At 37.8% G+C, this 25022-nt stretch overlaps 1 protein-coding gene across 2 annotated transcripts in view; it reads right to left on the minus strand.

Moving 5' to 3' along the window:
- The window catches only part of WWC2 (WW and C2 domain containing 2), a 98051-nt gene that overhangs the window by 47536 nt on the left and 25493 nt on the right, over window positions 1-25022 (minus strand). The window contains exons 2-4 of one of the 2 annotated variants that reach the window (XM_050338177.1): window positions 16393-16502; window positions 3687-3890; window positions 2652-2728 (exon numbers count right to left, since the gene is read on the minus strand). In XM_050338177.1, the coding sequence (XP_050194134.1) occupies window positions 2652-2728; window positions 3687-3890; window positions 16393-16502 (391 nt within the window). Of the gene's footprint in view, window positions 1-2651; window positions 2729-3686; window positions 3891-8734; window positions 8818-16392; window positions 16503-25022 lie in introns of those variants that run through there. The other variant, XM_050338178.1, reaches the window with a different exon arrangement.

Consider the following 25022-nt stretch of genomic DNA (forward strand, 5'->3'; position numbering starts at 1 on the left):
TGCATTAAACTATTCTTGGGCTCATTGTCTTCACCTTCAAAACTTTCGTATAATTCCTGTTTCTTCAAAACTCTTCACTTGTTTTAACATTCATCCCCTTCCTACTGCTTCTGCACATCATCTTCTGTCACCTGACAGGTCTCTCGCTTCCTCTTTCTACCTATGTCTTCAGGCACGCTCCTGTGCTAAGCCCCTTCTATTCCCAGCACTTGAGAACTAATGGAACAACATGACCACCCTGCCCCCGCCATCCCTTGTTATTTTATAAAAGTGAATTCCCTACTTGCTTGCTGCATATGCATAAAACTTACTGTGTTCACACATGCTTTGTGCTGTTCAGGTTATCTTACTGATTACTAATTAAGACCCCAAATGGCCCAAAGTCCACTGTAGGATCAGATCCTTCAATTTTAATCTGGTGAGAAAGATCTTTCTTCTCCTTATTTCATTTAACAGTTATATTATTTCTGTCATATTTTCTCCACTAACCTATTGCACAATAGGCAATTCATGTATCCAGAAGGCTCCATATTGTGCACAGGCATATTATGCACAGCTAACAAGGAAAAGGCCAAAGGCCAACTCAGAACTTCCTTGAATGCTGAGTTTCCTCCCTCCAGCCACCACTAACCTGATGATACCAGTAAGCCTCAGATACTGTGAGAGAGAGAAATAGGTTTGGTACAACTGACCTAATAGTTCACTAAACAATGTGCAAATTCTAAGTAACTGGCTAGCAGCTTACTAGTGACTAACTTTGTTTCTCATTAAGTCCACGCATGCATATACTGCAAAATGCTCAAAGCTGGCATATTAGCAAGCATCCTCAAACATTCAGATAAGGGGAAACTATGATAATAGCCATACCTCTCTTGCCATCTTCCATGAAAACCACTTTCCAGCCCTAGCATCACAAGGCTCCACTTTTTCTTATATCAGTTTTCATATCCAGTGGCTTTGGATGGATGACAACACACTTTACGCTGATACAGATATTCTCGGACTGCACCCTTCTAAACTCTGCAGACAAGATTCAGGTCACCTATTTTAGCCACATATCCAGGACTTTGCAATGCCAATAAATCAGGTGTTGGGAACCAGCAGAGTATTAGGCTCCTTGACTCCAAGAAACAAGGAAGAGAGGAAAGCACCTCCAAAAAACATATTCCTGCGATTAACACATCTAACTCTCTCCTTGGTGAGCAAATTGTAGATCTGCAGTCAATGGTAATGGGAAAAAGTGAGCACAGGACCATGCCTGAATTTTCCCCTCTGACCTGTAGGTGACTATATTTAATTTGGTCACATGTTTTGTTCTTCAACAACACTGTTAATTTCCCAAATACATTGCTGATCACCTTGCCAAAGGGAACATCTGTTACTGCTCCACTCATTTTATAAATAAGCTATCACCTTGTCTCTTCTTTCTTGTTCCTTACTGCTGCTGATTCTCCCTACTAAGCTTACAAAGTCTTTCCTCCCACCTCCTCCAGCATTAAAATAAGTTCCATCAGTAGCCACCGTCCCATCTCCTTAAAGGATAAGGGTCTACAAATTGAGTTCGTTAAGGATGAACAGGTGTTCAGTAGGCAGGAGGACAACATCCAGACACCAGTTTTAGAGTACATTCCATCCCTGATTTATACTGGGTTTTAAAATGTTAATGAACTATTCCACAGCTCCTTTTAAACATTAATTGTTTAGATTCCTAATCAAAACTCTTATTCTAGGTGAAGGAGGATGTTAGTCTCTGAGGCTTCCAGGAGTGCTGCTCTGTGCAGAAACCAGGAGGGGGCAATGGAAGAGCTGAGTAAATGCTGTCGCTTGTGCTGCTTCTGCTCCCTCAGTCTGTATTCCAGGCCACATAGAAGAGACAGCTGTGAGATGTTGTCTTTTCAACCTGGTTTGATTTAATGGTTTTTAAATGGTTTGATTTAATTTTTTTCATTATTAACTACAGAAAGCCTAGGATATCCATAAAGCATTATATGCCGCAGCTGAAATAAATGAACTCCCTATATATATATTTTAAATGTCTTCCACATCATTTCCTCCTTATTCAAGAATGAAAGTTCTTTATACAGAATCTGTTAGTGACCATACCGGACACAGCTGAGCAAATAATGGATTTGTGTTCATTAGCAATTTCAACACGCAGACACAAATTTTCATCCTTGATCTGAATTGTTACATTTTGACAAAACAGAGAGAGCTTCCACACTATTATTGAAAAGTGTTTTTCCAACCAACAGAAACTTCTGAGGCGGTTCTGTAGCTTATGAGGCATTTCTAGCAGAAGAAAGATTGTGTAAAAAGTCATCTAGCTGCAGCTCACCTTGGCCTATTATGTTTCTATTTTTGCTATTTCTTTTAAAAACAAAAGCATAAAACTAAAATTAGTTATCAGATTTATTTAAACCCACATCTAATCAGAATATCTGTCAAAGTTTCCCCAAAATGTGTTACCTGAAAGTACCAGGGACAGCTTTAAAAATTAATTTAAAACCTCTGGTTTTAATGGTATTTAATTAGAATATTAGGAAGTTTCAGCACCAGGGTACAAGATACAACTGCTAGTTCAAGTTATGCTTATTTTATAATCATAAACTTTGCAGAGAGAATCCAAATGAATATGAGTTAAGTACTCTCACCCTTAATCTTGTAGTGGAGATTTCAGCCTTCAGAATGTCAGGGTCATACTTTGTGCTTGATGAGGAGCCCGAAAACACTTTTTTTAAAAAGAGAGAAAAAAAAAGAGAAATATTTAAGTACTTTTAAATCACTGATTAGTCCCTTCCTCGACAAATCCACATTGATCAAAAACTACAATATGCAGAAAAACATACAATACTTTTTTTAAAAAAGCCTTTAGAGCGTAGTCAGCATTGCAGCATGACAATAATTAATGAACAACCAAAATTTTCCTCTTCCTTCCCCTACTACTGTATGGTCTTTCTTCTCATTTACTTATCCCAGGATCCTAAAGTAGCATCTCGTTCTCCCTGGCTTTCTATCTGGTGTGCCATGTTGTGATCACTTCCTTCCTGAAAGTTGTAATTTCTAAGGAGATCTCTGGAAAGTAGATTTATTCAGAAGCCTGGCACTCAGTTCTTCTGCAGATGTACCTGCTACTCTTATCACACTACCTACTTCTAAGAGAGGTGTTTGGCCAGTAAGAGGCCTCTGACAGTGCTTTACTGTGTGCTGATTCCTTGCCCAACACCGTAATGTGTATCTCTGCTTCACCTCCGATCACAGCACACAGGCTACAGAATTATTGTCTGCTCTTCTTATAAATTAGTAACAAATTCCTTTTTGGTCTATCACAGACACCTGTCAACACAGTAGGATCATTTCACTATGCAGACACGAAGGCAAGAGATCCTATTTACTTTGAACCCAGATCTGGCAGAATTTTGTCCTGACAAACTGCATGACAAAACAGATTTCAGAGCCAACTGTTCTAAATCATGGCTCAAAGGAGTTCATTTGTACCAGAGAGAAGAGGGTTCTCACCAGCAGAATATCTTTATATTAAATAAATAAATAATGCAGGGATGCTATCTCTAAAAAAGCCAGAGTACAAGGTGTTCATAGCAGACCTTTAAAGCTCATCCTAAAGAGAAATAGGATCCCCTGCAAGGCACAGATCAAAGAAGTTACATTGTATTCTAAACTGTACTTACAGCTTGTACGAGAGCTTGATTTTTCTTTGTAGGCACCATTCAACCGTACATACTCATCCAGTGCAAGTGCTAGTCTCTGTTCTTTCACCTGGTACAGTTCCTTCTGAGTACTGAGAGCATCCTGGGCTATCATAAGATAATCTTTTAACATTCTCTCTTGTTCTTGCCGCCATTGTTTCCTGGGATCTTCTATTTGTGTTGTTTCTTTATAGGAGAAAAATAAAGGATTTAAAGAGACCTTTGCTGAAACCCACTGACAACTAAAATTGTTTCTTTGCCGTAATCCACAGTTAGAGTTTGGTTACTGAGCAGGTGCTTCACTTCGTCTGCCACAATTAGAATTTAGGGTACAATAGGCAAATGCTTATGTAGATCATTCCCATGTCTTCAATTTTGAATTACTAACATCTTAAAACTCAAATATTTTTTTGCATCAGAGTATCTGGAAATAATGGGATTGACAAAGTCTTTCAGTGACATTTTAAAATTTAATGCATTTCTATACAAAAATTAAAATCAATCTTAGCTATTACAGTTTCTCAATCCCCTCTCTCCCCACTTCATTAATTTTTACAGCCATATGTTACGCATGATTTTAGTGGCTATCTCTCTCCTTTCACTCTATAAAAACAATTTTATTTTCCTCCCCTGTAACTGAACCAACTGATCATTAACTCTCCAGATCATCTCATCTAACTCTTCCTATTCCTTCTAGACATCTGATCCAATACACAACTTCCTTTTACGGTCTATAGAGAAGAGAGGGCTGCCCTCAGAGGGTACTTCACTCCATCAAAGACAGGTATCCAAGATATTTGGGACTAAACTGTTTTTTTGAGGTGTCTCCTTTTCACTGACTACTCAGGTAATGTAAGTGAGTAGGCTGGAACAGGCCTTTAATTCATGACAGGTTTCAGGTCAAGCGTTTTAACTCCAGCAGCCACACAGAAGACAGACTTGCATAGGATATGTAGACAAGAGGATCAGACATAACACAGTGGTATATATTAAGAAGGTATACGATAAGATCAATCTAATCGCAGGTTTTAAGATTTTAATTTTAATGTAAACATACAAAGAGGATGAATTATGGTTGAATGTTCAACCTTATCAATATCTCCTGACTTAGTTCAGCACTTTCTGAAGTTGTACAAGGAATATACTTCCATTAAAGCTGTACTAAGTACAAAAACATTCTCATAAGACATAGCCATGAAAGGTTTGAAATCTAAATGTAAATGTGCACCAAACTTCCTAAGACACCTATTATAAATCTGCAGAGATCTACAGAGATAAAAAGTAACACTCAGTACCAAAGTAAGTGCAAAGTATTTACTTCAGATTTTTTCTGCAAAAAGTAGGAGGGATGTTTATCCTCTGGGTTAGATTTCTACCACTTTAGTCCTCTGAGTTGCTTTACTGTGGAAACCAACGCCAGGGAGGGGGCGGGTGGGAATGAGGACAAGTGGCTGCAGACATGGAGAGGAAAAAGAACTGCAGCAGAACCAATGTGATTGCTCCAAACTGTAGCTGAAGTGCACTCTTGGGAGAAGGCACTCTTTCAACTCCATATATGAGAACAGATTTTGTAACAGCAAAAGCTGATAAGGGCAGGTTCTGGTTAATAACAATTTCCAATAATAACTACCAGTTTTTCAAAAGCCTTTCCTCTTGATAATATCACATAAACAAAAAGACATGCAAAGAAAAGCAGCATTCTGTAAAACTAACCCTGTAGAATTCTAAACTGACAACCTCTATGGAACTACAGATGCTTTTAAAATACATAAACACCCTCCCTCTACCATTTACAAATGTGACTTATCTACCCGGGAAAGGCATTTCTTAGATGTGCACAATGGATGCATAGAGAGTATAAACCACGTAAACCCAAGTGTGGTGCATAAAAGATTAAAGAAGATAAGCTTTATACACAGTTGGTTTTTCAATAACCCTAACAGGAACACTCTCTCCAAAAAAAATAACTATAGCTACGACGCACATACACATAGATCCATGTTTATAGCCACCTGCTCTTTTACACAAAGATATTGGGCACACAAAGAAGCAAATCGATACCTTTTCTCTCCTCAATGAGCAACACATGTTCCTATCTGTGCCCACTTATTGTTGTTGTGCTTTAACACACTCCACATTCACAGTTATTTACACAAGATAAGAAGTGCTGGTTTCCAGAGTTGTCCTTTTTTGTGAAGCAGGATGAAGAGCATGAAGCAGGATTCTCATGGGTCAATGATCAAATACGATAAATGCAGTTATGGTGGTTTTTCAGAAGAATGTAATGATGTGATTGTGTTTTAAGAGTGCAACCAGCAGCCACCAAATAATCTTACAAGATTGGAAGGTCTCATCTTCGAGAATGTTGTAGGTAATTGCTTTGTAGGTTTTAAGTGAGGATTGCTCAACATGCAGCCCAAAGACCAAATGTAGCCTGCAGAGTTCTAAAATGTGGCCTACAGATGCCCTGCCCTTGCGACTGCAAGAGAAGGACAAAGCTGATCAACAACAGATTATTTTGTATTGCTGACAAATCCAATCCAACACTTTCTTTTTGCCTCTCCAAGCTGCAAGCACAAAACAATACTATGATTATATATGAGCTAACAACTTTTATACTGATAGTCATAAATGAATTAAAGGTGACCCTGCATTTTAAAAATTGTGCACTGTAACTTCACCATACCAAGGTTTGGGTATTTGCCTGTATTGACTGGTCAAATTACTCTCAGATAATTCTATCTGCATATTTTATTCTGGAAGAAACGCTCAGTTGTGAAAATGCACCATCACATAAAAAGTAAAGCAGTGTGTAATGACTATCCAAGAATTGTTACTAAACTTTTACCAAACAGAGAAGACTGAATATTTTTAACTGTACTCTTCTTTAATATTATGAAGCAGAAACCCCAAAAAGGCATATCACTTGTTTGGCAAGTTGTTCATGTATATACACACACACATATATATATATGTAAAAATGTGTCCCTGTGTAGCAGCTCCATATGCTTGTTCATCTATACTTCTCAATCATCTCCATTTTAATCAGTAAGTTTACCCCACAGTGCAAAAAAACCCAAAGACAGAACTATGGATAATATTTCTGCTACTGTAGCGCTGCATTTTGAACACTATGTTCATTTGAGCACACGGACCTTCCAAGAGTCAATAATTATTTTTAAAAAGCAGAGTTCTTTCAAAACCAAATATTTATACTTCTCAGAGGAAAGCCCCAGGAAGATAAGGATTTTTTTCCTTGGAAAAGAATGTTTCAAGCACCTGCTGTTAAGGTCAAACTTGTACGCGTAAGAATATTATTGGGATAGTTAACATGCAAGTCATTGAGGGAGCAGCTTGCTGAACATTTAAAAATAAGTTGTGAAGCCCTTTATGCTTAAACCAAAGTGAGATTTAAATCACAAAGAACATCCAAACTTTTTCCTACCCTTATTATTCAACAGTTGATGTAAAATAAATAGAGAGATCTCATTCCTTTTATAAGGTAGATAAATATTTCCACTGCTGACTGCAACAGGATGCCTTATAACCTTGTCTGTGGCACATACGAATCATGCAGCAGATTGCTAGCTACATGGATGGGAAGATGTTATTTCTGCACATCAGGTGAGGAGTAAGCACTGGTAATGAACAGCAGACAGAGCTGTAGAGTTGCATCTGTTCTAGAAAATGTAAACTGGACTTCAATCATTAGCAGTGGAGAATGACAAACCATCCCCTTTGGCAGGGCCAAAACTTTCCGCAGAAACACAGGTATGAGCTAAAGGAATCTACTTCAAATGGATTTTTAAACAACTAAGAGCTATACACCAGGCTCTATGAAGACAACCACTTAGATTAAAAACGAATTGTATAAAACAACTTCCTCTGTCCAATCACAATGCAAAAATAATGATCTGTAGTAACAGAATGAGAGGATGGTGGTGAGCATAATATTCAGGTTACACATTCCTAATTTGCATTGGTTTTAGCATCATTTGGCAAAGCCACTTGCAAAGCAAAATTACTCAATTCTATTAAGAGATCTTAGTTTAAAACCAATTAATTTAACTTGAAACAAATTACTGCAAATACATAGTTAATAAATTTATGAAAAAAAAATAAACAAGCAATGTATTTCCTCCTGTTTTTAAAGAACTGAGTGACTACCCAGATTGAGGGGGAAATTCTGTGGTCTCGCCCAGCGGAACTGCACAAACGGCAGGATGGCAACGCTCCACCCAAGGACGTTATTGTGCACTGAAATGATCACAGCCCTGTAACACAGGAGAGGAAGCTGTGCTGGCTTTAATCATACTGCTATTCATGAAATGTACTCTTCTTGAGTCACTGCCAGAAAGGTTTCATGCACTTAAACTCAGCAAAAAACCTGGCCCAAACAATAACTCAAAATCAAAATGTCAGGACCGACTTTCCGCCTTGAAAGTTTTGTTTATTCTTTTGGCTGGAATGTGCTTCAAGGGCAGCAATGTTATGCATGCTCTGTGTAATTATACACAGGGTATATATTATACATGGAATACAGGTGATAGTAAAGCACGTCAATGTTTTTAAATGAGATATTTTCATATGTTATATTCCTGTCTACTATCAAGCAGCTCTGCCAAAATTTTACAGTCTACTTGAACAGAAGGAAACTATTACCTTATCAGCAGTAGATCTTATTTCCATAAAATACACGAAATTAAAATCCCACTAGAAAATCCCATAGGGAAGGGAATGGCTCCTTGGCACCCTACCGTGAGACATGAGAGAATTGGACATTTTACTACAGGATTAACAATATGTGGAAGCAATAGTTTTCCAACATCTCCCTTGCCAAAAAAAATAATAGCACTGACTGGGCCTAGAACAACCCATATGTAAATTATGTTCAGTCAGACACATTGCATTTAGGCAACACAGTTAGAGAACAAGTACTCTCAAGCAGTCCCACCTGAAAAAAAAAGCCAGATAAGCTAAATTGCTACTTGAGGAGGACACAGCAAGAGGAGACAAAAATCATTACATACTTTTCATTCTGAAGAGAGAACTCTCATCCGTTTAAACACATGCCCATATTATTCCAGTTTGTAAATGTTGCAGAATCACCATCTCCAAAGAGAGGTTCTTCCAAGGGAAACTAGCTGACCTGGTAAGAAACGAGGACCAGAGACCTAAGATCTGTAGAAAGGAGAGCAGAGGGGAGTTGCACGTCATAGCTGGAGCTGTGCAATAGATCTCTTTTTTTGGCAGTGATGGTTTCCACCACATTACCTCAAACCCACACTCTCCAACACTACACATTCACAAGTTCTCTCTTACACAGTCTCTGGCACTAACTCAATCCAGTGCAAAATGTATTTTATGTACTAAACCCACCCAAACACTAACTGGTTTCAGAAGATAACATAAAAGCAGATGCATCACATACCGCCAGGTTAGGTGAGTTGTGATATGCTACCAAAGGCCCAATGAGCCACTATAAAGGAGGCAGAACTACACAGCTGGGACAAGAATCTTTTTTTTGGCAGCAGTAAGCCTACTTACAGATCCACCAGATTCTTAAATATGGATCTACTTATCAGTACCGTGCACCTTCTCCCTCATATACTAGAAAATTTCACTTACAGGAAACTTTCCAAACCTGGAAACCAGAACTACCAGACAAGAGGTAGCACAACTGCAGTGGCTAAGTCCTGAAAAGAGGGTAGTTCTAACTGCTGCAGAATTACTGCATGTCACAGCTGAGCTAGATACCCTGTGTCAGGGTGGCAATTTCTCTGCCTGAAACAGTAACTGATGAAAAGATAACTCCACTACCCCTGACATCTCTGGTTACCTTGCATATTAAATGGCAGAACTAATCCTTCCAACCAAACAGAACCCCACCTTCAAGAGAGTAACGCAGGCCTCAAAACCCTAAACCCAACAACTGACTACATTCAGGATCCCTCATCACTGGAGCCTCTCCTGAACACAGTGGCTGAAGAAAGTACACAACCTAAATCGACACTGGTTTTTCAACAGCACCTGATACCTCTGCTGTACATTCTGCTCCACAGAGATGGTTTGAGAAGGAAGAGATACCTAGAAATCAGCTTACTGCATGCTGAGAGCAAGCCCCTGGAAAAAGGCTGCAGGCCAGCCAAACTAGGGCCAGCCACAGCAAAGGAGAATCAGGATTTCAATGGTATCTTGCACAAAAATGTCTCCAGATGGCACAAAAAACCCAAAACCAAGTCTTTGACATATCACATTAGAAGAGGAAAAATGGTGTCTGATACTATCACAGGATAATAGGACTTAGCTTAGTGGTGGGTGGTGAAAGTAGTTTTATCAACAACATTACATAATCACTATGGATATGTTTATTCTACAAGTATATCCCACACTGTTTGATAAACAAACAGGCTTTCAAATCTCCAGTACTTCTGCAAGCAAACCAAAACTAAACTTAGGGAAAAAAAATGCAAATATTACTACATTTTACTTCAACTGGCATAACAAATATTGCAGGCAATTGAGATACAAGTCTTAATGTTTAGCAAACGAGCAAATGCATTAGCAGTAGTTTCAGGGAGAATAACCAAGTGTTACTAGACTGCCTTAAGGAATGCACTTTATTGTTTACATAGCAAATGCTTTCTGAATGCTTTTTTTTTTCTTATTCCTTTTTTCCCCTGCTTTTAAAAATACTTACAAAAGTAAAGAGAGACATGGATGAAAATTATGTTATTTAGAGTATGTTCAAAATTGATCTCTCTACAGTTTGTTTCCTGCATCAAACTTTTACCCCCAAAAAAGAAATCCTCTCTTCCAGATACACTCTTCACTTCTTCATAAAATAATTCTGTGCTTGAATTTGAGCAAAGAGAGAAAATAAGAACTTTTCCCAGATATACTGTGCAAGTATGAGCAGATTTGCAAGAAAGATTTATTCAAATACTTTGACTATCAGATTCCTTTAGATACCAGGTAGCACATGCTTATATATTTCAGAGTAAAATGCAGTAGAAACTGTGAGCATCTTTTTCTACATTATCAAGAAAGTAGGTAATGTTCTACTGCTAAGCTTAGCAGAACTAAGACATAAGAAAAAGATGCAAGTATGATCTTTACATTAATGCCAGCAGGTAAAATCATCTTTAATCCAGAGCCTTCATTGCTTGAGCCCCCCTTCTGTAGCCAGCATGCACCAGATTATTCTAATCCCTTCTTATAGCCAGGGCACAGAGAAGACACTTACCTACAAATAAGATTCAAGATAAGATATACTGCACTTGGGTTTCCACCATGTGTGTTTGCTGACAGTAAAGAGTCTTCATAATTGTTTGCATGTCACCTCTTGCTCAGAAGATGGTGGTAGGTCGCGGGAACAAACAGTGCACAATGATGATCATGATACACCATTTGACTCCCTTAAGCTACTGGTAATTGCAGACTCATGGTGGGATTTTCAGATTTCCTCCTTTTCTGAAAATACAGTCTGGCATACTTTCATAGATGCACATATTTTAGAGTCCCAGGCTGGAGCAGAGAAGAGTCAGTCTATCCATAAAACGCCTTGTGTTAGATAAACCAATTGCACAGGCATAAACTAGCATGAAAGCCTTCAAGATTACAACAAGAAATAGAACACCTGTAGTTAAGATATTGTGCTGTAAGTATCAAACAGTGTAGGTAAACACTAAGGCTTTGAAATTTTAAGAAGAAAGGACATCAAGTGAGCAAAGAGGAGCCTTTGATAAATTCTATTCTTGAGCTAAGCAGATATAAACCCCTACAACCTTTTTTTTTTTTTTTTTTTTTTTTTTAACATCTCTGACTGTTCATTCTGTGGATGAAACAGTGATGGAAAGCTGTTTCTGGAAAGGTACATTCATGTTTCCAAAGGGGACAATTAAAAATAAGTAGGGAGAAGCCGCAGAAGCAGAGAAGGTAGTTGTCCAACTCTGTTTTGAATAAAAGTGTTGAGGTGGAAGACATGGAGAAAAACCATCATATCGAATACAAAGTACAGAATGGCAAAAAGAAAGCATTGGGATGGTCTGAAATTGTATAGGCTGAGAAGAGCTATTCCTTCCTATCATTATCTTTCAAATACCATCACTCAGTTTCTTTCTGCTACCTTTGCCACCAAACTCTCCTGTTAGCAGGAGAGTACTTGTTTTATAGGGTTTGTTTTTTTTTTTAATAGGTTAACTAGATCAACATAATGCAGAACCACTTGCCTTGTTATTCCTGAGACTGAGGGTAGGAACTGAAAGTAAAGAGGGTAAGTTATTTAGGAACACAGAGGGTGCTGAAGGCAAGGCAGAACCTGTCCAAGTCCAGGATTCCCTTAGACTATTCATGTCAAGTCAGAAGTAGAAGTTTCTTTTTCTTGCTCCCATTACCTCCACAGCTCCTCATCTAAACACACACCATGCAATGATCCAGATTAGAAAACCTGAGCAGCTAGGGGAAGGAAGAAAAGGTGGAAAACAACTTGAACCTCAGGAAGCAGAGCACTTCCCCGTTGTCCATGTTTACTACATATCCTCACACTGACACAATATGGGGGCAGGAACCAGAGCAAGCAATGACTGCTATTCAGCTGCCACCATCACTCGAGAATTGCACCTGGAAATCACAGCTTCAGAGTCAAAACTGCTTCCTGAAATGTCTGCACAGAGCACAGAACAGATAAAAGTTCAAGGATGTAATTTCAAAGAACCTGTAACCACTGCTACTACGAAAAGAGCTGTCCTCCATCTCTTCCACCTGATTGTTCTTTCATATCCCCAGGTCACTTTCCCATTCTTGCTTGCATAAATAGAGTTGTGGAAAGGAGAACAAATAGCAACTTTTATTTTTCCATACCAGATTAGTTTCAACGCAAATCAGCTCCCTGATCTGATTCACTGTCTGGCCATGCAAATGTTCATGCCAGTATAAGCAAAAACATTACAGGGACAGAACAAAAGGCCAGAGGTAGCAATAGAGTAGGACCAATTCTTTCAAAGATTATACCAGCTTAAAGGTTTTTGCAAATCCAAGCTCTTAGAGCACAAATGTTTGCATCTCAGACACTTAATGTTTGATGTTGAAAACCCTGCAGAAAAATTGGAAAAAATTTGAAAGTGATCTCTTTGCCTGCAGATATACAAAATAAAGTGTAGTAATAGTTATGTGTTATTTTTAGTATTGCTTTGAGTTCCTAACCATGTTGTTTAGCAAAACTAGTAAATATCAGCAAATTAGTTGAAGTAGATGAACACATATGAGAACATATATACAAGTATAAGAGCAAACAGCATAAGTTATAAAATCTTCGGACTCTGACACACCACAGTAATAAGGATCCTGCACAAAAGGAACTCCTTGGGCCCTGGCCACCAAATAATATCCCTTCAGTCATCCTCTAACAAAGGGCACTACTGAGCCACAGGGTAAGCATTTAAGTTCTTACAGCATTAGCTATCCACATCATATGCACGTTCTGCCTTGCCAGATGGCCTGTAATCTGGTCTCCCTTGAAGCTGAAAGCATCACATTAAAACTCCTAATTGGGGTAATATATTCATAAAGTAGTGACCTCAGTCAATGTTTCTCAAAGTGGGTTACATCATCCAAAAGGATTATAAGAAAGCTCTAAGGCAATCAGTTCGAGCTAGAAAAAAAGCCTCCAAACTGTATTTCGGGGAAAAAAAAAATATAGAAGTATAGAAAATGTGAGATAATAATAAAACTAAGTTATACTTAAACATTTTGACACCAAAAGAATCTGAAGGATTGTTCTACAATTTCAGACTGTTCACAGACAACTCTTAACCCTCTCCAGAAGAGTCTGCACTGGCCCTTAAGGAAAGTAAGCTTTTCTCAGGTTTATGTGAGAGAAGGGAAGGTAAAGGACTAAGACAAATAATTACACAGATAGGGAAAATATTTAGTTACCATGAAAGAATAAATGTATACACTGATTTATATAATTTCTGAAGAACTGACATTATAGAAATATAGTAGACTGTTTAGAACTTTGCAAGGTCCAGCCTAGTATTGCTTTCTCAAAATCAGTGGGAGTTTTGCCAATATCCACCCTTTCAGAGGAGTGCATACTTATCTGACCACTAATGGAAATTCCATCCTTAACATTTTCAGCCTTAAATTTTTAACAGAAAAGGAGGAAAAAAACCATGAGTAAGACCTTCTGAATTTACAGTCTATTGCCCAAGTTCTAGCCTGATCCTCACAGCTCACTGGGTTGGTTTGAGATATTTAACAGTATCAGAGCTGTTGTAGTAAAAGGGGTGCAAGTCCCATGAACAACCTGAAACTTCACAGTTGGATCAAATGTAGCTTTTTATAGAAGCATACAGTAGGAACAACACTAGAAAAAGAAATGAGAAAAAGGACAGATAATAGAGAAACTATTCAGAATAATTATTTATGGGATGCAAGAGGAAAGAATCAATGTGCCTTCCCTCAAACATTTTGCTGAAATAAATCCAGCCAGAAGGCAGTGAACATGAAATGTCATTACTTATCTCTCCCTACGTAACACATGGGAGCAAATTTCTTACCAAGGTTCTATCCCCTCAAGATGCCAATTATGAGTCCTGAAATTCTGCTTTATCCAACCTGTTTTTCAGGCATCTATCCATTTCTTCCTCCTCCTAGCAGTAGCTACAGGTTTTCTCCCTCATTGGCCTTCTTTGTGCAGTAACAGAGACAACTCACAAAACTACCTCTGAAAGAATAGTCTTCCTTCTTCTAATTTAGCCATTGTCCCAGCAGGGAATTTTAACAGTTCAAATCCAAAAAGCATATCCGACCCATCTGAATTATTACAAAGCTAATAAAGCAGGAAATAGGCACAAAAACTGTTTTCTAGAAAGGTTTTGCCCCCCTAATTCCAAGTGACCTCCACACTAGAGATTTCAATGACATCAAAAAAAACACACACACCCCTAGTCAGATGAAGTAGAAGTTATAATCTCCACATTTGGCACATCAGACAAATGACCTACTTGTAAGATTATTAGGCAGTTTACCTCCCAACAACAAAAAAGTACTCTCGCCAAAACACTGTGCAAAATACAGAGTACAAAACTAAAATATACTACTTTATAAGTTTCACTAAAATTGCAACAAAGAAATATATACATTAATATAAGAGGAATCAAATACACTACTGAGCAAGGGATGGAAACTACTGTAAGTATACCAACATCCAAAGCACACTGCTTTGATATCCATCTTGCACATTAACATGACATGTCAAAACCCAGCTGATCACATTTGTCCCAGCCACAGAAGATGCATGTACAGATGGATATACACAATTCTCCTCTATTAAATGAAAGCATTAGTGTTTGCAGTAAATTTACAATCTTCAAGAGAATTCTGAGACAATGTTGTCCAAGTCTCAACATCTTACATGTGTGTGAAGCAGAATTTCAACCCATGAGTAGCTCATAATAATACAGAAAGTATTTAAAGTCTTTCTTAAAAAAAAACCCAAACTAACAAAGCTACAAGAGATTTTTTAGAACTGATTAAATATTTTGAGCACACATGAAATAAAAAAAGCACAATTATCAGAGCAGCGATCTGAAAGCACTTTCAAAACACCCAGAAATGCGAATTGCCTCTCAAAATTTTACAGCTTTATGTTCTATAGTTTTGGCCAAAGCAGAAGTTAGAGACAACTTTAATCTAGCTTTTAGATTCAGAAGTAAATCTTTTACTTTCTTCACTTTTTGAATTCAATCAAGAACATCCCCATTTTTAAAAGTTCATGAATATCTAGTACCATATGCAAGATCAAAGGACTCTCGTTGCTATTCCAATAAAGCAAAGCTGTAAGAGCACAAATGAGGTTACTGGGTGGGATTCAGCTCAAGACTGGCTGTCTACCTTTAGGTGCTCAGTAAGCACAGTTGATATCTAATATCACACTATAGTTATCAGAGTAGTAGTCCAACCCAACCAAAGGAAATTAAATCATCTCCAAAGCAGACACCCAGTCAGCTCCAGCACACTTTACATTACACTGACTGTAGTGACTATAGAGATATTGACTACAAAAGCAGCTTAGACACTGCAGGGCCAATTCACTTGCCCACACATTTCAGATGCCATGTGTAGCAAGCCTTGTCTCCAGTTTTTGTTCCAGAAGGCCACTGGTCTCTTACTGTCCATGACACATCCACTGTGCAGTTGGTTCTGCTAACTTAAAGCATTTGAAATGGCTGTAGACACCTTGCTATCTTTAAAGTAAGCATATAGCACTGTGAGTGCAGGTACCTAGATTCAGGTATTACTCCCAAATAGAATCTCTGCTACTGTGTTGTTAAGACTATTTCTGAGAAAATAGGAAAAGATATCAATTAATATGGAGTAATGCATACAGAAAAAATAGAAATGCTTTCAGAATTATATCCATTTCAGTAACTCTAAATAGCATTGTATTCCAATTTTGCTAGTTTTTATATGGTTTAGACATAATTACCATGCAATTAAAAAGATACATAGAAACAGATGTAGCCATTTTGTACCAGAAGATTTTCTTGTAAGCCTTTTAAAGCCAATAATGTTATACCAAAGGGCAAATCTCCCCCAGCATTTTGATGCTAATCAAGAATTCTAAGTCTAACCAAGATGAACCTTCTTCTATAATCAATATGGCAAACTGAAAAACACTTACGGTTTATGTGATCGATGTAGTACACACCAATCTGAGGGTCGTACGCAGCTTCCCATCCCCACGGCAATTCATCCCCAACACAGTCCGCGAACGACAAGGGCTTTGTTAATCTAAAACAAAGAAACAATTTAATGGCACAGCTTCCACACATGTTTGTTATTCATATTAATTCCTATTATGACAGAAACTAAAGAAAGATGGCAGGGAGAAAGGAAAGTAAGTTGCTTTCTCCCCCTTAAAGTTTTGGCTCTTGATTGTTTTTTCCCCTATTCCATCCTTCTGAATTTATTACCTCCAACAACATATCACTGCGAACGTTTTTCAGTCCAGGAACTCAAGTGAGAAATTCAATGCAACATCTTTCATATTTGACAGTTTAAAATTAAACAACAACCAATAGCTCGTAAAAAAAAATTATTATCTACATTCCTATTTGTCACCAGGAGAACTGGACCCTTCAACCTTGAGTCAGTAAAGAGAGCACAAGATTAAGATCATTTTCTCTAACGACCACAGACAAGAAAGCCAGAAAAGTGAATACAACCACCTAAGATGCAGTTAGCAGCACTCATCAATCCATGCACTTGAATAAAACAAACAGCAGTGTGCACAGAGTAGACAAGAGTAACATTTAATGGGCCTTAGATGTTCACATGGTGCTTTTGTAGGAAGACAGACTATAAAAGTTTTTCATTTTAATAATGGAACACCTACTTCTTACATTAAATAGACTGATAAAAATAATACATGGGCTCTTTTCCAACAGAGGTTGAGCAAAGCTTTACACAATCATATTTTTGTCCTTTTTTTAAGAAAGAAATTAGTATTGAGTTTCCTGTTGATAAATCCACAGATAAATGCCATCTCTGGTATACAGGAAGAACAAGAGATTTAAGGTTTTATTGTCACCATAGTAACAATAAGATTAGTAGATATCCAGAGTTTTAAAAAAAGAATCCTCAGAGTAAGATTACCAAGAGCAGTTTGTGGGACTCCACAAACTGTGTGTTTGCAGCACTCCTTTGCTCCTGCTGATTCAGTTCTATCACCTAAGATAGTTTTTTCATCTCACCATTAAAATTCTATATAAATAAAAGCTTAGTTTAATTCACACATGCTTTTCTGTGTTTCTGTTTCTTTTTCTTTAATTACTTCCTGAACAAAAGAAACTGATTTATTGACACTTTCTGTGAGAAAAGAAAGCGAAAAGAATATTACATTTTACCTTCTGCAAACTGAATTGGATTTTGTGTAGAAAACACCAGACAGAAAGTACCTTACAAAACTATTTAATTCTTCATACAGCTGAAACAAACAGAAATTTGAGCACAAGTTTGATTTAGAAATCATTGCCCCATTATTACCTTTATTATCATCATCATCATCATCAAGGTATGTGATCTACCAATTCTTTCAGTAGGACAGAGTATTCCTCCAAAATAAGGTTGAAGAAATCACAAAGAACCAAGCTCTTAAGATTCAAAACATTTTGTATGGTGATTTTTTCCCCAATTTATGTTTTTTAAATTGCAAGCATGAATCCATTTCCTGATATTTCTCCAGAGTTTACGACATAATCCTATGAAGGTTACTAATGCTTAATTTGAGGTTCTGAAAAAATTTGCAGGTATAAGACCAATTGGCCTATTTATTGCCACTTACAAACTGCTGTGCAAAACCTCTAAACACATTGAAAACTATTACAAAATACAGGTGAGATTACCAGTGTGGAATTACATCTGGACATAAAAATGTGGATTACAAGCAGCAAGCTGTCAACTCCCCAGCAATTTCCAGGGAAAGAGAAAGTCTGTAGTAAGCCAAGCCTATCTATTCTAACCCCTGACACTACTCACATTAAAAATACATTTTTAAATCCAGGCACTGGTGCAGCTCTGAGTGAGGCTGCTCCAAGGAGCTCTCCAGAAAGCCCAGCTCTGACCTGCCACCCTGCTCCTGACCCTCCTCCTCCTCCTCTCAGGGCAGCAGAAGCTACGCAGCTCAGCAGGTTAACAGCTGCCTGGCACTGCCCCATCAAACACACCTGCCCAAACGCTGTCTACTCATAATTACCAGCATCACTTCAAAGATTACTGTTTTGTTGCAAACAGTAACAGCTAGAAAGAGAGAGATGGCTCTTAGGAAAGTAGGAAAAGCCTTTTAAAGCCAGGGTAAATAGAATCACAGCTTCAGACAGGCAGCATGCAGCAGGCTGAACACAGGGTATCCACCCAAGCCAGAGAGTTCCCAGGCCACTGCTGCTCAGAGGAAACATCAATCATGTAAAAGCAACAGTCTTTTGGTGAGTCTGGTTAGTCACGTGAACAAGATGTGCCAACTACAAGGGCACATCTTGCTGTGAAGAAAGTCCTGTCTCAAATTTGATTACAAGTGTAGATTTGCATGAAACATCTTACACTGAATAAAAGTTCAATGTCATCCTTAGCCTTAATATTAAAATATTAACTCAAAATTTAATTCATGTAGTTCAAGTAGAAAAATATTTTAAATACCATACAGCAACATAGGAATCATAACAAACTCACATAAACATGGTCAGATGGTCTCTAATAAATTAATTTAGAACTCTGCATAAGCATTTAATACTTTCACTAAAGATACACACCACAGCTAACACTCACAAGATGTGATTTTTAGATCACCTCTACAGGAAGCATATAAACCCAGTACTATCCTGGTTTTTCTTCTCTTCTCCACACCAATTTTATTTTTAATCAAATACTGACTTCTTCCTACAATAGCATATTCTGTATGTTAGACTGCAGTCGACTCTGATCATGCAAATGCTCTGTCCAGGTGTTACCACTTCTCCGAAATCAGATACCGTGGGAATGAATAGCAGCCATTCTCTCATCCCAGACACTTCACACATTAAAGCGACTCTAAAAAACGGTGGAAAAGTACTTGAGTGACCCGCTCTGGATCTTAAACAAAATGAGAAGAAGAGGGAGGTAGAGGTCCAAAAACACAGGTAAATTGGATAAATTGTTCTATGAATTCTACTGTGCTGGATCATGCTTGCACATCACATCCTTAAGATCTGAACTGTGCCAGAGAAAGTGCTCCCAAGTAGATTTAAGTAGATTTTTAAAACGTGAGAAAGTTTGCACATAGTAAGATCACAACTACTTAAAAGTGTAACATTCCCACAACTCTCTTTTTCGTTCCAGTCTTTTAATAGCACAAGAGTTTTGAATCCAGTGTGTACTTCTACGTTTGAACAATAATCAGCACAAGGTGATAGCTGATTGCTTAAGGTCCTCAGAATTGTCTCAACATAAACAGTATTTACTTTCAAAATACTTATGGCAAACGGATGAGATTAACATGACATGAAGCAAGAGAAAATTTGCAAGACAAAAGGTGAAAGTAGAGAGTTACAAGATGTAATTGGAAAGGAAATAATATCTAGGAACAAGGACTGAAGGAATCTTGTCTGTGTGAAGATCATTATCTGTGACATAATAACCTATGATAGACGGACTACCATTATATTCATTAACTGTGACCCAAGAAAAATGAGGTTTATTGCACCACAATAGAGGATTAAGTGCTGCATCTCTAGGGCACTGATATTCTGAGGTAGTTCATAATACTGTTCCAGTTTGTAGCCATCACTTTATATGTTCTTAAAAGAATTACAATTCTCTAAAAAGTATGATTTAAAAGTCCACATTTACTATCCAGTGAAGTACAATTAGTTAACAAAAGGCTTAGGGTTTTTTAATGCTTATCATTAAGCTCAAGTATGCTCACCCAGGGGCACTTTTCTTTTTACCCTTACCAAACAAGAAGTAGGTGTGTGTAATGAGAAGTGGCTATTTTTAGGAAAACCAGGAAGCATTCTGTAATTCCATTATATAAACAATGTATAATTATGTTATTGCCAATCACTTCACAGATGCCCTGGGAAACCTAGGCGACAAATGCGGTTTATAAACTGAAAAGCTGTATTATCATATCAAATCCACTGTTTTCTTTAAAGTTTTCAAAATTCAGAGTTAGCTAAGCTCTTAAAATGTAGTTTCTGCAATGATACATGGTTTATCATTAACAGTTGTTACTGCACCTACAGCCTACTGCACCTATAGTTACTTTTAAGAGTAAGTCTGTATATGCATCTAAGGTTAACAATGAATCACAGAACCACAGAATATTCTGAGTTGGAAGGGACCCACAAGGACCATTGATTCCAACCCTTAAGTGAATGGTCCATATGGGGATCAATGCTGCAACCGTGGCATTGTTAGCACCATGCCCTAAAAAACTAAGGCTGATGATACTGTAAAATGGAACCGTAACTACAGACTGATGGGTTGTCAGTGCAGAAACGCTGTTCTGTTTCGACAACTTTTTGTTTGATGTAGACCACGTTTTGTGGTCCCTGGATCCCAAAAATACATAGAAGATAGGTTTATTTCTAAGGTCAAGGTCCACAAAACATGAGAAATTTACTACGTATACTAGTAAAACTTACTCTTTCTGTGAAGATATAGACAGCCCATGATATTTCCCATTTCTGTGATCTGAGAGTATGAAGGCGCATGTTCTTAAAAATGTATATGCATATGTATTTGTACACATACACAAACTATTCTGAAGACATTATTTTATGCAAGAGAAACGCTGCATTCTGCTGCATTCCTTCTCTGACCACCTTTTCTCTCCAAAATCCATTGAGGATTAAATGATTTGTAACGCTGAGCCATAAGTTAACCATATTATGATTAGGACTCTATCAATAGGAAACTCCAGACTTTGGTCTTCATCCTCTTCTAAACTCAGTTGATACCAACATCACTGATCTGCTTAGCCTACTACCAAGACCTGATTTTATCCTTGCTCTGAATTACTGTGTGAGTTCAGCTACTGATATGATTTGCTTATATAGAACAACTTGCATCAATTTCATCAATGATTTACTGTGATTTATAATACATGTGGTGGAGGGTGTGCGGAAGAGAGAAGGTTAAATTAGGTAGATCTCAGAAAATGGTGGGGTGGGGAGGAGGGAGAAAGAGACACAGACATCAAAAAACCCCCACCACACCCAAACCTGAGATGACTTTTCCTCAATTAGAAAGGAAGAAAATACAGGTTGGTAAGAGGTACACAAATACCTGAGAAATACAAACACGTTCATCTTAATCGCTTTCAAAATTACTCTCAAGAATACCTCCTCTGCTGTGTGGTGCTTCACCTACAGTCAACACTCGAAGTTTGGAATTCAATTATAACTAGGCTCAATGCTCAACTCCTATAGCGACTTCAACAAGCATTTCAACACTTTCTCCAAATACCAAAAATGAACTCCTGTACTTTTTCATGTAACAAGATCTCGTGTGGCACTTACATGAAATGTTGTATGGATTAAGTGTCACACTTACTCATTTTCATACATAATGATGTCTATTACATCACTTATTTTCTCTTACAATGCAGTACGCACTAGAACCTTTTCTAGACAGAAATTGCTCTGAAAACTATATCTCTTCTACACAATCTAGGCACTGAGAAGACAAAATAGAAGTTACGATTCAGATGTGTGGGAATGAGACAATATATAACAGAAGAAACCAATGATGGAAGAACTACACGCACACTTACCTGGAACCTGGCTCATTTAACTACATGCACCTTACAGAAGGGTGTACCGATGATTTACCTATAACACAACACAACAGCCATACAAAAGGTTTACTCTGAGTGCTTTCAGTTAGCGCAATGACAGAATAGGAACATATGATCAGGATCAATTAATTTCTTACTTTGCAAAAAGGTGAAAGTATTTTACTCTTATTTTGTTCCATAGCTTGAGACAAGCAAGGGTAAAAATTTTAATCAACTCATCAAGGAAAGGGATGTACAAACAGAAGAAGAAAAAAGTTCTAAATTCTTCCTCAGACCTCCTGAATTTAGTGCTGAAGTTGGATCTCAAAATCAATTCAATTCAGTTCTTACCCAACTTTATAATGCTATAGGCATTATGACTTTGAAGGGTGTATAACCACGCATTCTAAGCAAACCCAAAACATCCTTACAAACATGGATTTTACTCACTTTAAGCACCCAACATGAATTTCTTGTGTAAAACTCAGGGGTGCAATTAATCTCATTAACTTCAAAAGTCAGTCATCTAACCTGAATTACTGCTTTAGGTTCCCTAGAGAGGCAGATTCAGCACATGAAGATTTTCCTCTTTTCCTAGGAACCACAGGATTCTGAATGCAACACTCCTTATAAGCCTACACAAGAGTAACTAAATTCAAGTGGGATGAATACTATAGCAGATATCAGAGTGCATACAGAACAGTGAAAGAGTCCCAACTGTTGCTCCACATTGCAGGTCAGAGTTAATGAAAAGCATTGCAGCTCCCTATGGCTGAGGTCATTAACAGCATGAAAATTACACTGCATAGGGAATACAGTTTTCTCTTCTACAAATTACAGTGGCTGAAGCTGTAACAAAATGCATTTCCCTTGTATTAATTACATTGCTACCACTTTCCTAACTTTAAGAAGTGGTAACTGCGCTGTTTACCAGTAGGAAGGGGCAGAATTTGCCCACAAAACACCCTTTTGCCATATTCTTTGTTCATTCAATTCTATAAACTAGCAAATCCCACATTAAACCTCTCTCTCAAAAAAGCACTCATGAGTCTCTCAACAGGATTTCTTCTTCTAAACACCACGTTCTTAACACATTAATACCTCCCATTCAGATATCAGGCCAAGACATTATGTACAAACTTTGAATTGCTCAGCTACATTCTCCTTTAATAACGGTATTATTAAGATATACTGCCACTTTATTACAGGTATTATTTTGAAAGAGTAACTAAGTGGACATCAGTACCACATTAGAACAGATCAAACAAGAAGTAGCATGGTCACAGTGCCTGTGTGAGAATAGTGGTTTAAAATAAATACATATGGTAAAGTTGTGCATGTTTACCTTATTCACAAGATGTGTGCAACCAAATATTAACAAATGCCTATGCTTAAAAGGCAGTAAACATGCATGCCAATACAGAATTGCTTTTCTGTGCCAATACAGAATTACTAATAGCTCAAACTAAACTTTCTTCAGTTGTGAAAAATTCTCAATAATATTAAATTATGCTTCTTAACAGCATTAAATGCATGCCTGTAGCCAGTGGCATGTGCACCACTCATGTGTTTGTTTTGTATCATGCACACGTGCACACCCACAGCACAGATTTACAGTCAAATGTTCCCAGCCATGCTCCTGCCTAGCATGGGCACATGGTGGTCAACAGTGCTGCACCTTCACCTTTTTGCACCACAAGTGGATACTCCAAAACTTGCAGAGACTAAAGTCACAGTGGAGTTATACACTTCTAGGAGACAAAGATTTATTAAATCCACTAGCAAGTATTTCCTGGATACGTTTAATGAGTCTTCGCTTGTTTTCCAGATTTCAGATAATTTTGCTCCTGGTAATACAAAGATGGGTTAAACAGTCAAATCTATATAAAAGAATGTAAACTTGAAATATGTGGGCACTGATTCTATTTCTAAAGAAACATACAGGTTTACATTTTTAATAGTTTACAATCTCTATCCTGTGATTCTTTTAAGCTCTTGAATGCTTATGAAAGATATCAAGACTTAAAGAAATATATTTCTTGGTTTTTCTAGGTTTCCTTGGTAAAGAAAAATGCACAAATATGCAGATGGAGAATTAAACTAAGAGACATACGTAAGTTTGCTAACTTAAGCAACACAGAATAGTAGGACATTATTTGGGTATATCCCCAAACTCTATAAGCTTTATGCAATACAGAGAAGACAAGGACAGAAATCTTCAGGTCCTCCAAAGATCTTGCCCATTTCCTCTATAGGAAAAGCCTCTCCACAAAATGGGCAGCTGATGTCCTTCTTACTCAAAAGGAAGAAAGCAGAGAATACACAACTTTAGCTTTGAGTCCAGGAGGCAGCAGACAGGGGGAGATGAGTGCAGAGGGATCATGCTGCCCTCCAGCTTGCCATAAGATGCTATGTGTGTGTTAATGACTGCCACAAAAACACGTTTTAAGAGCAAGGAAGCAGAGCATAGCTGCCTCCTCCCATTAAGCTGGCATTAGCTCAATGTCAACTCACTCTGTCCCTTCACAGGTGCTTCTGAAAAGGCACATGAACTGAATAGCTGAGACTCAGAAGAGGAAGAATGCTTTTGGGAAGGAAGGGACCCACACCCACTGGTTGCAGGACCAGGTCAAACCGCCTGCTGGCATGCTTTTTTGTTTCCTTTGCCTTTTGATTATGATAAACTGTTTTGGCTTTCCATTTAACAATCACCATCAGTGAAAACAAAACCCCCACGCTGAACACAGCTATACATTTTGCTACATCATTTCATAATTGAAGGTACTGAAAGAAACCAAGTCTGTGAGTGAAAAGGAGAAGCATTATTTTCCAACTCAGCTTACTATCGATATGTTTTTGTAGGAAAATCCCCCAAGCAAATCACCATTGTAACTAATTTATCTCTTTAACATTGCCCAGTACAATGCAAAGATGACATTTTGAAAGGTTAGGGGAAAAGGAGGCCACAAAGAAGTGGAAATCGGTAACGCCATGAATGT

The sequence above is a fragment of the Myiozetetes cayanensis genome, unplaced genomic scaffold (genome assembly GCF_022539395.1).
Source record: "Myiozetetes cayanensis isolate MyiCay16 unplaced genomic scaffold, myiCay2020 scf7, whole genome shotgun sequence".
Classification (NCBI taxonomy): Eukaryota; Metazoa; Chordata; class Aves; order Passeriformes; family Tyrannidae; genus Myiozetetes; species Myiozetetes cayanensis.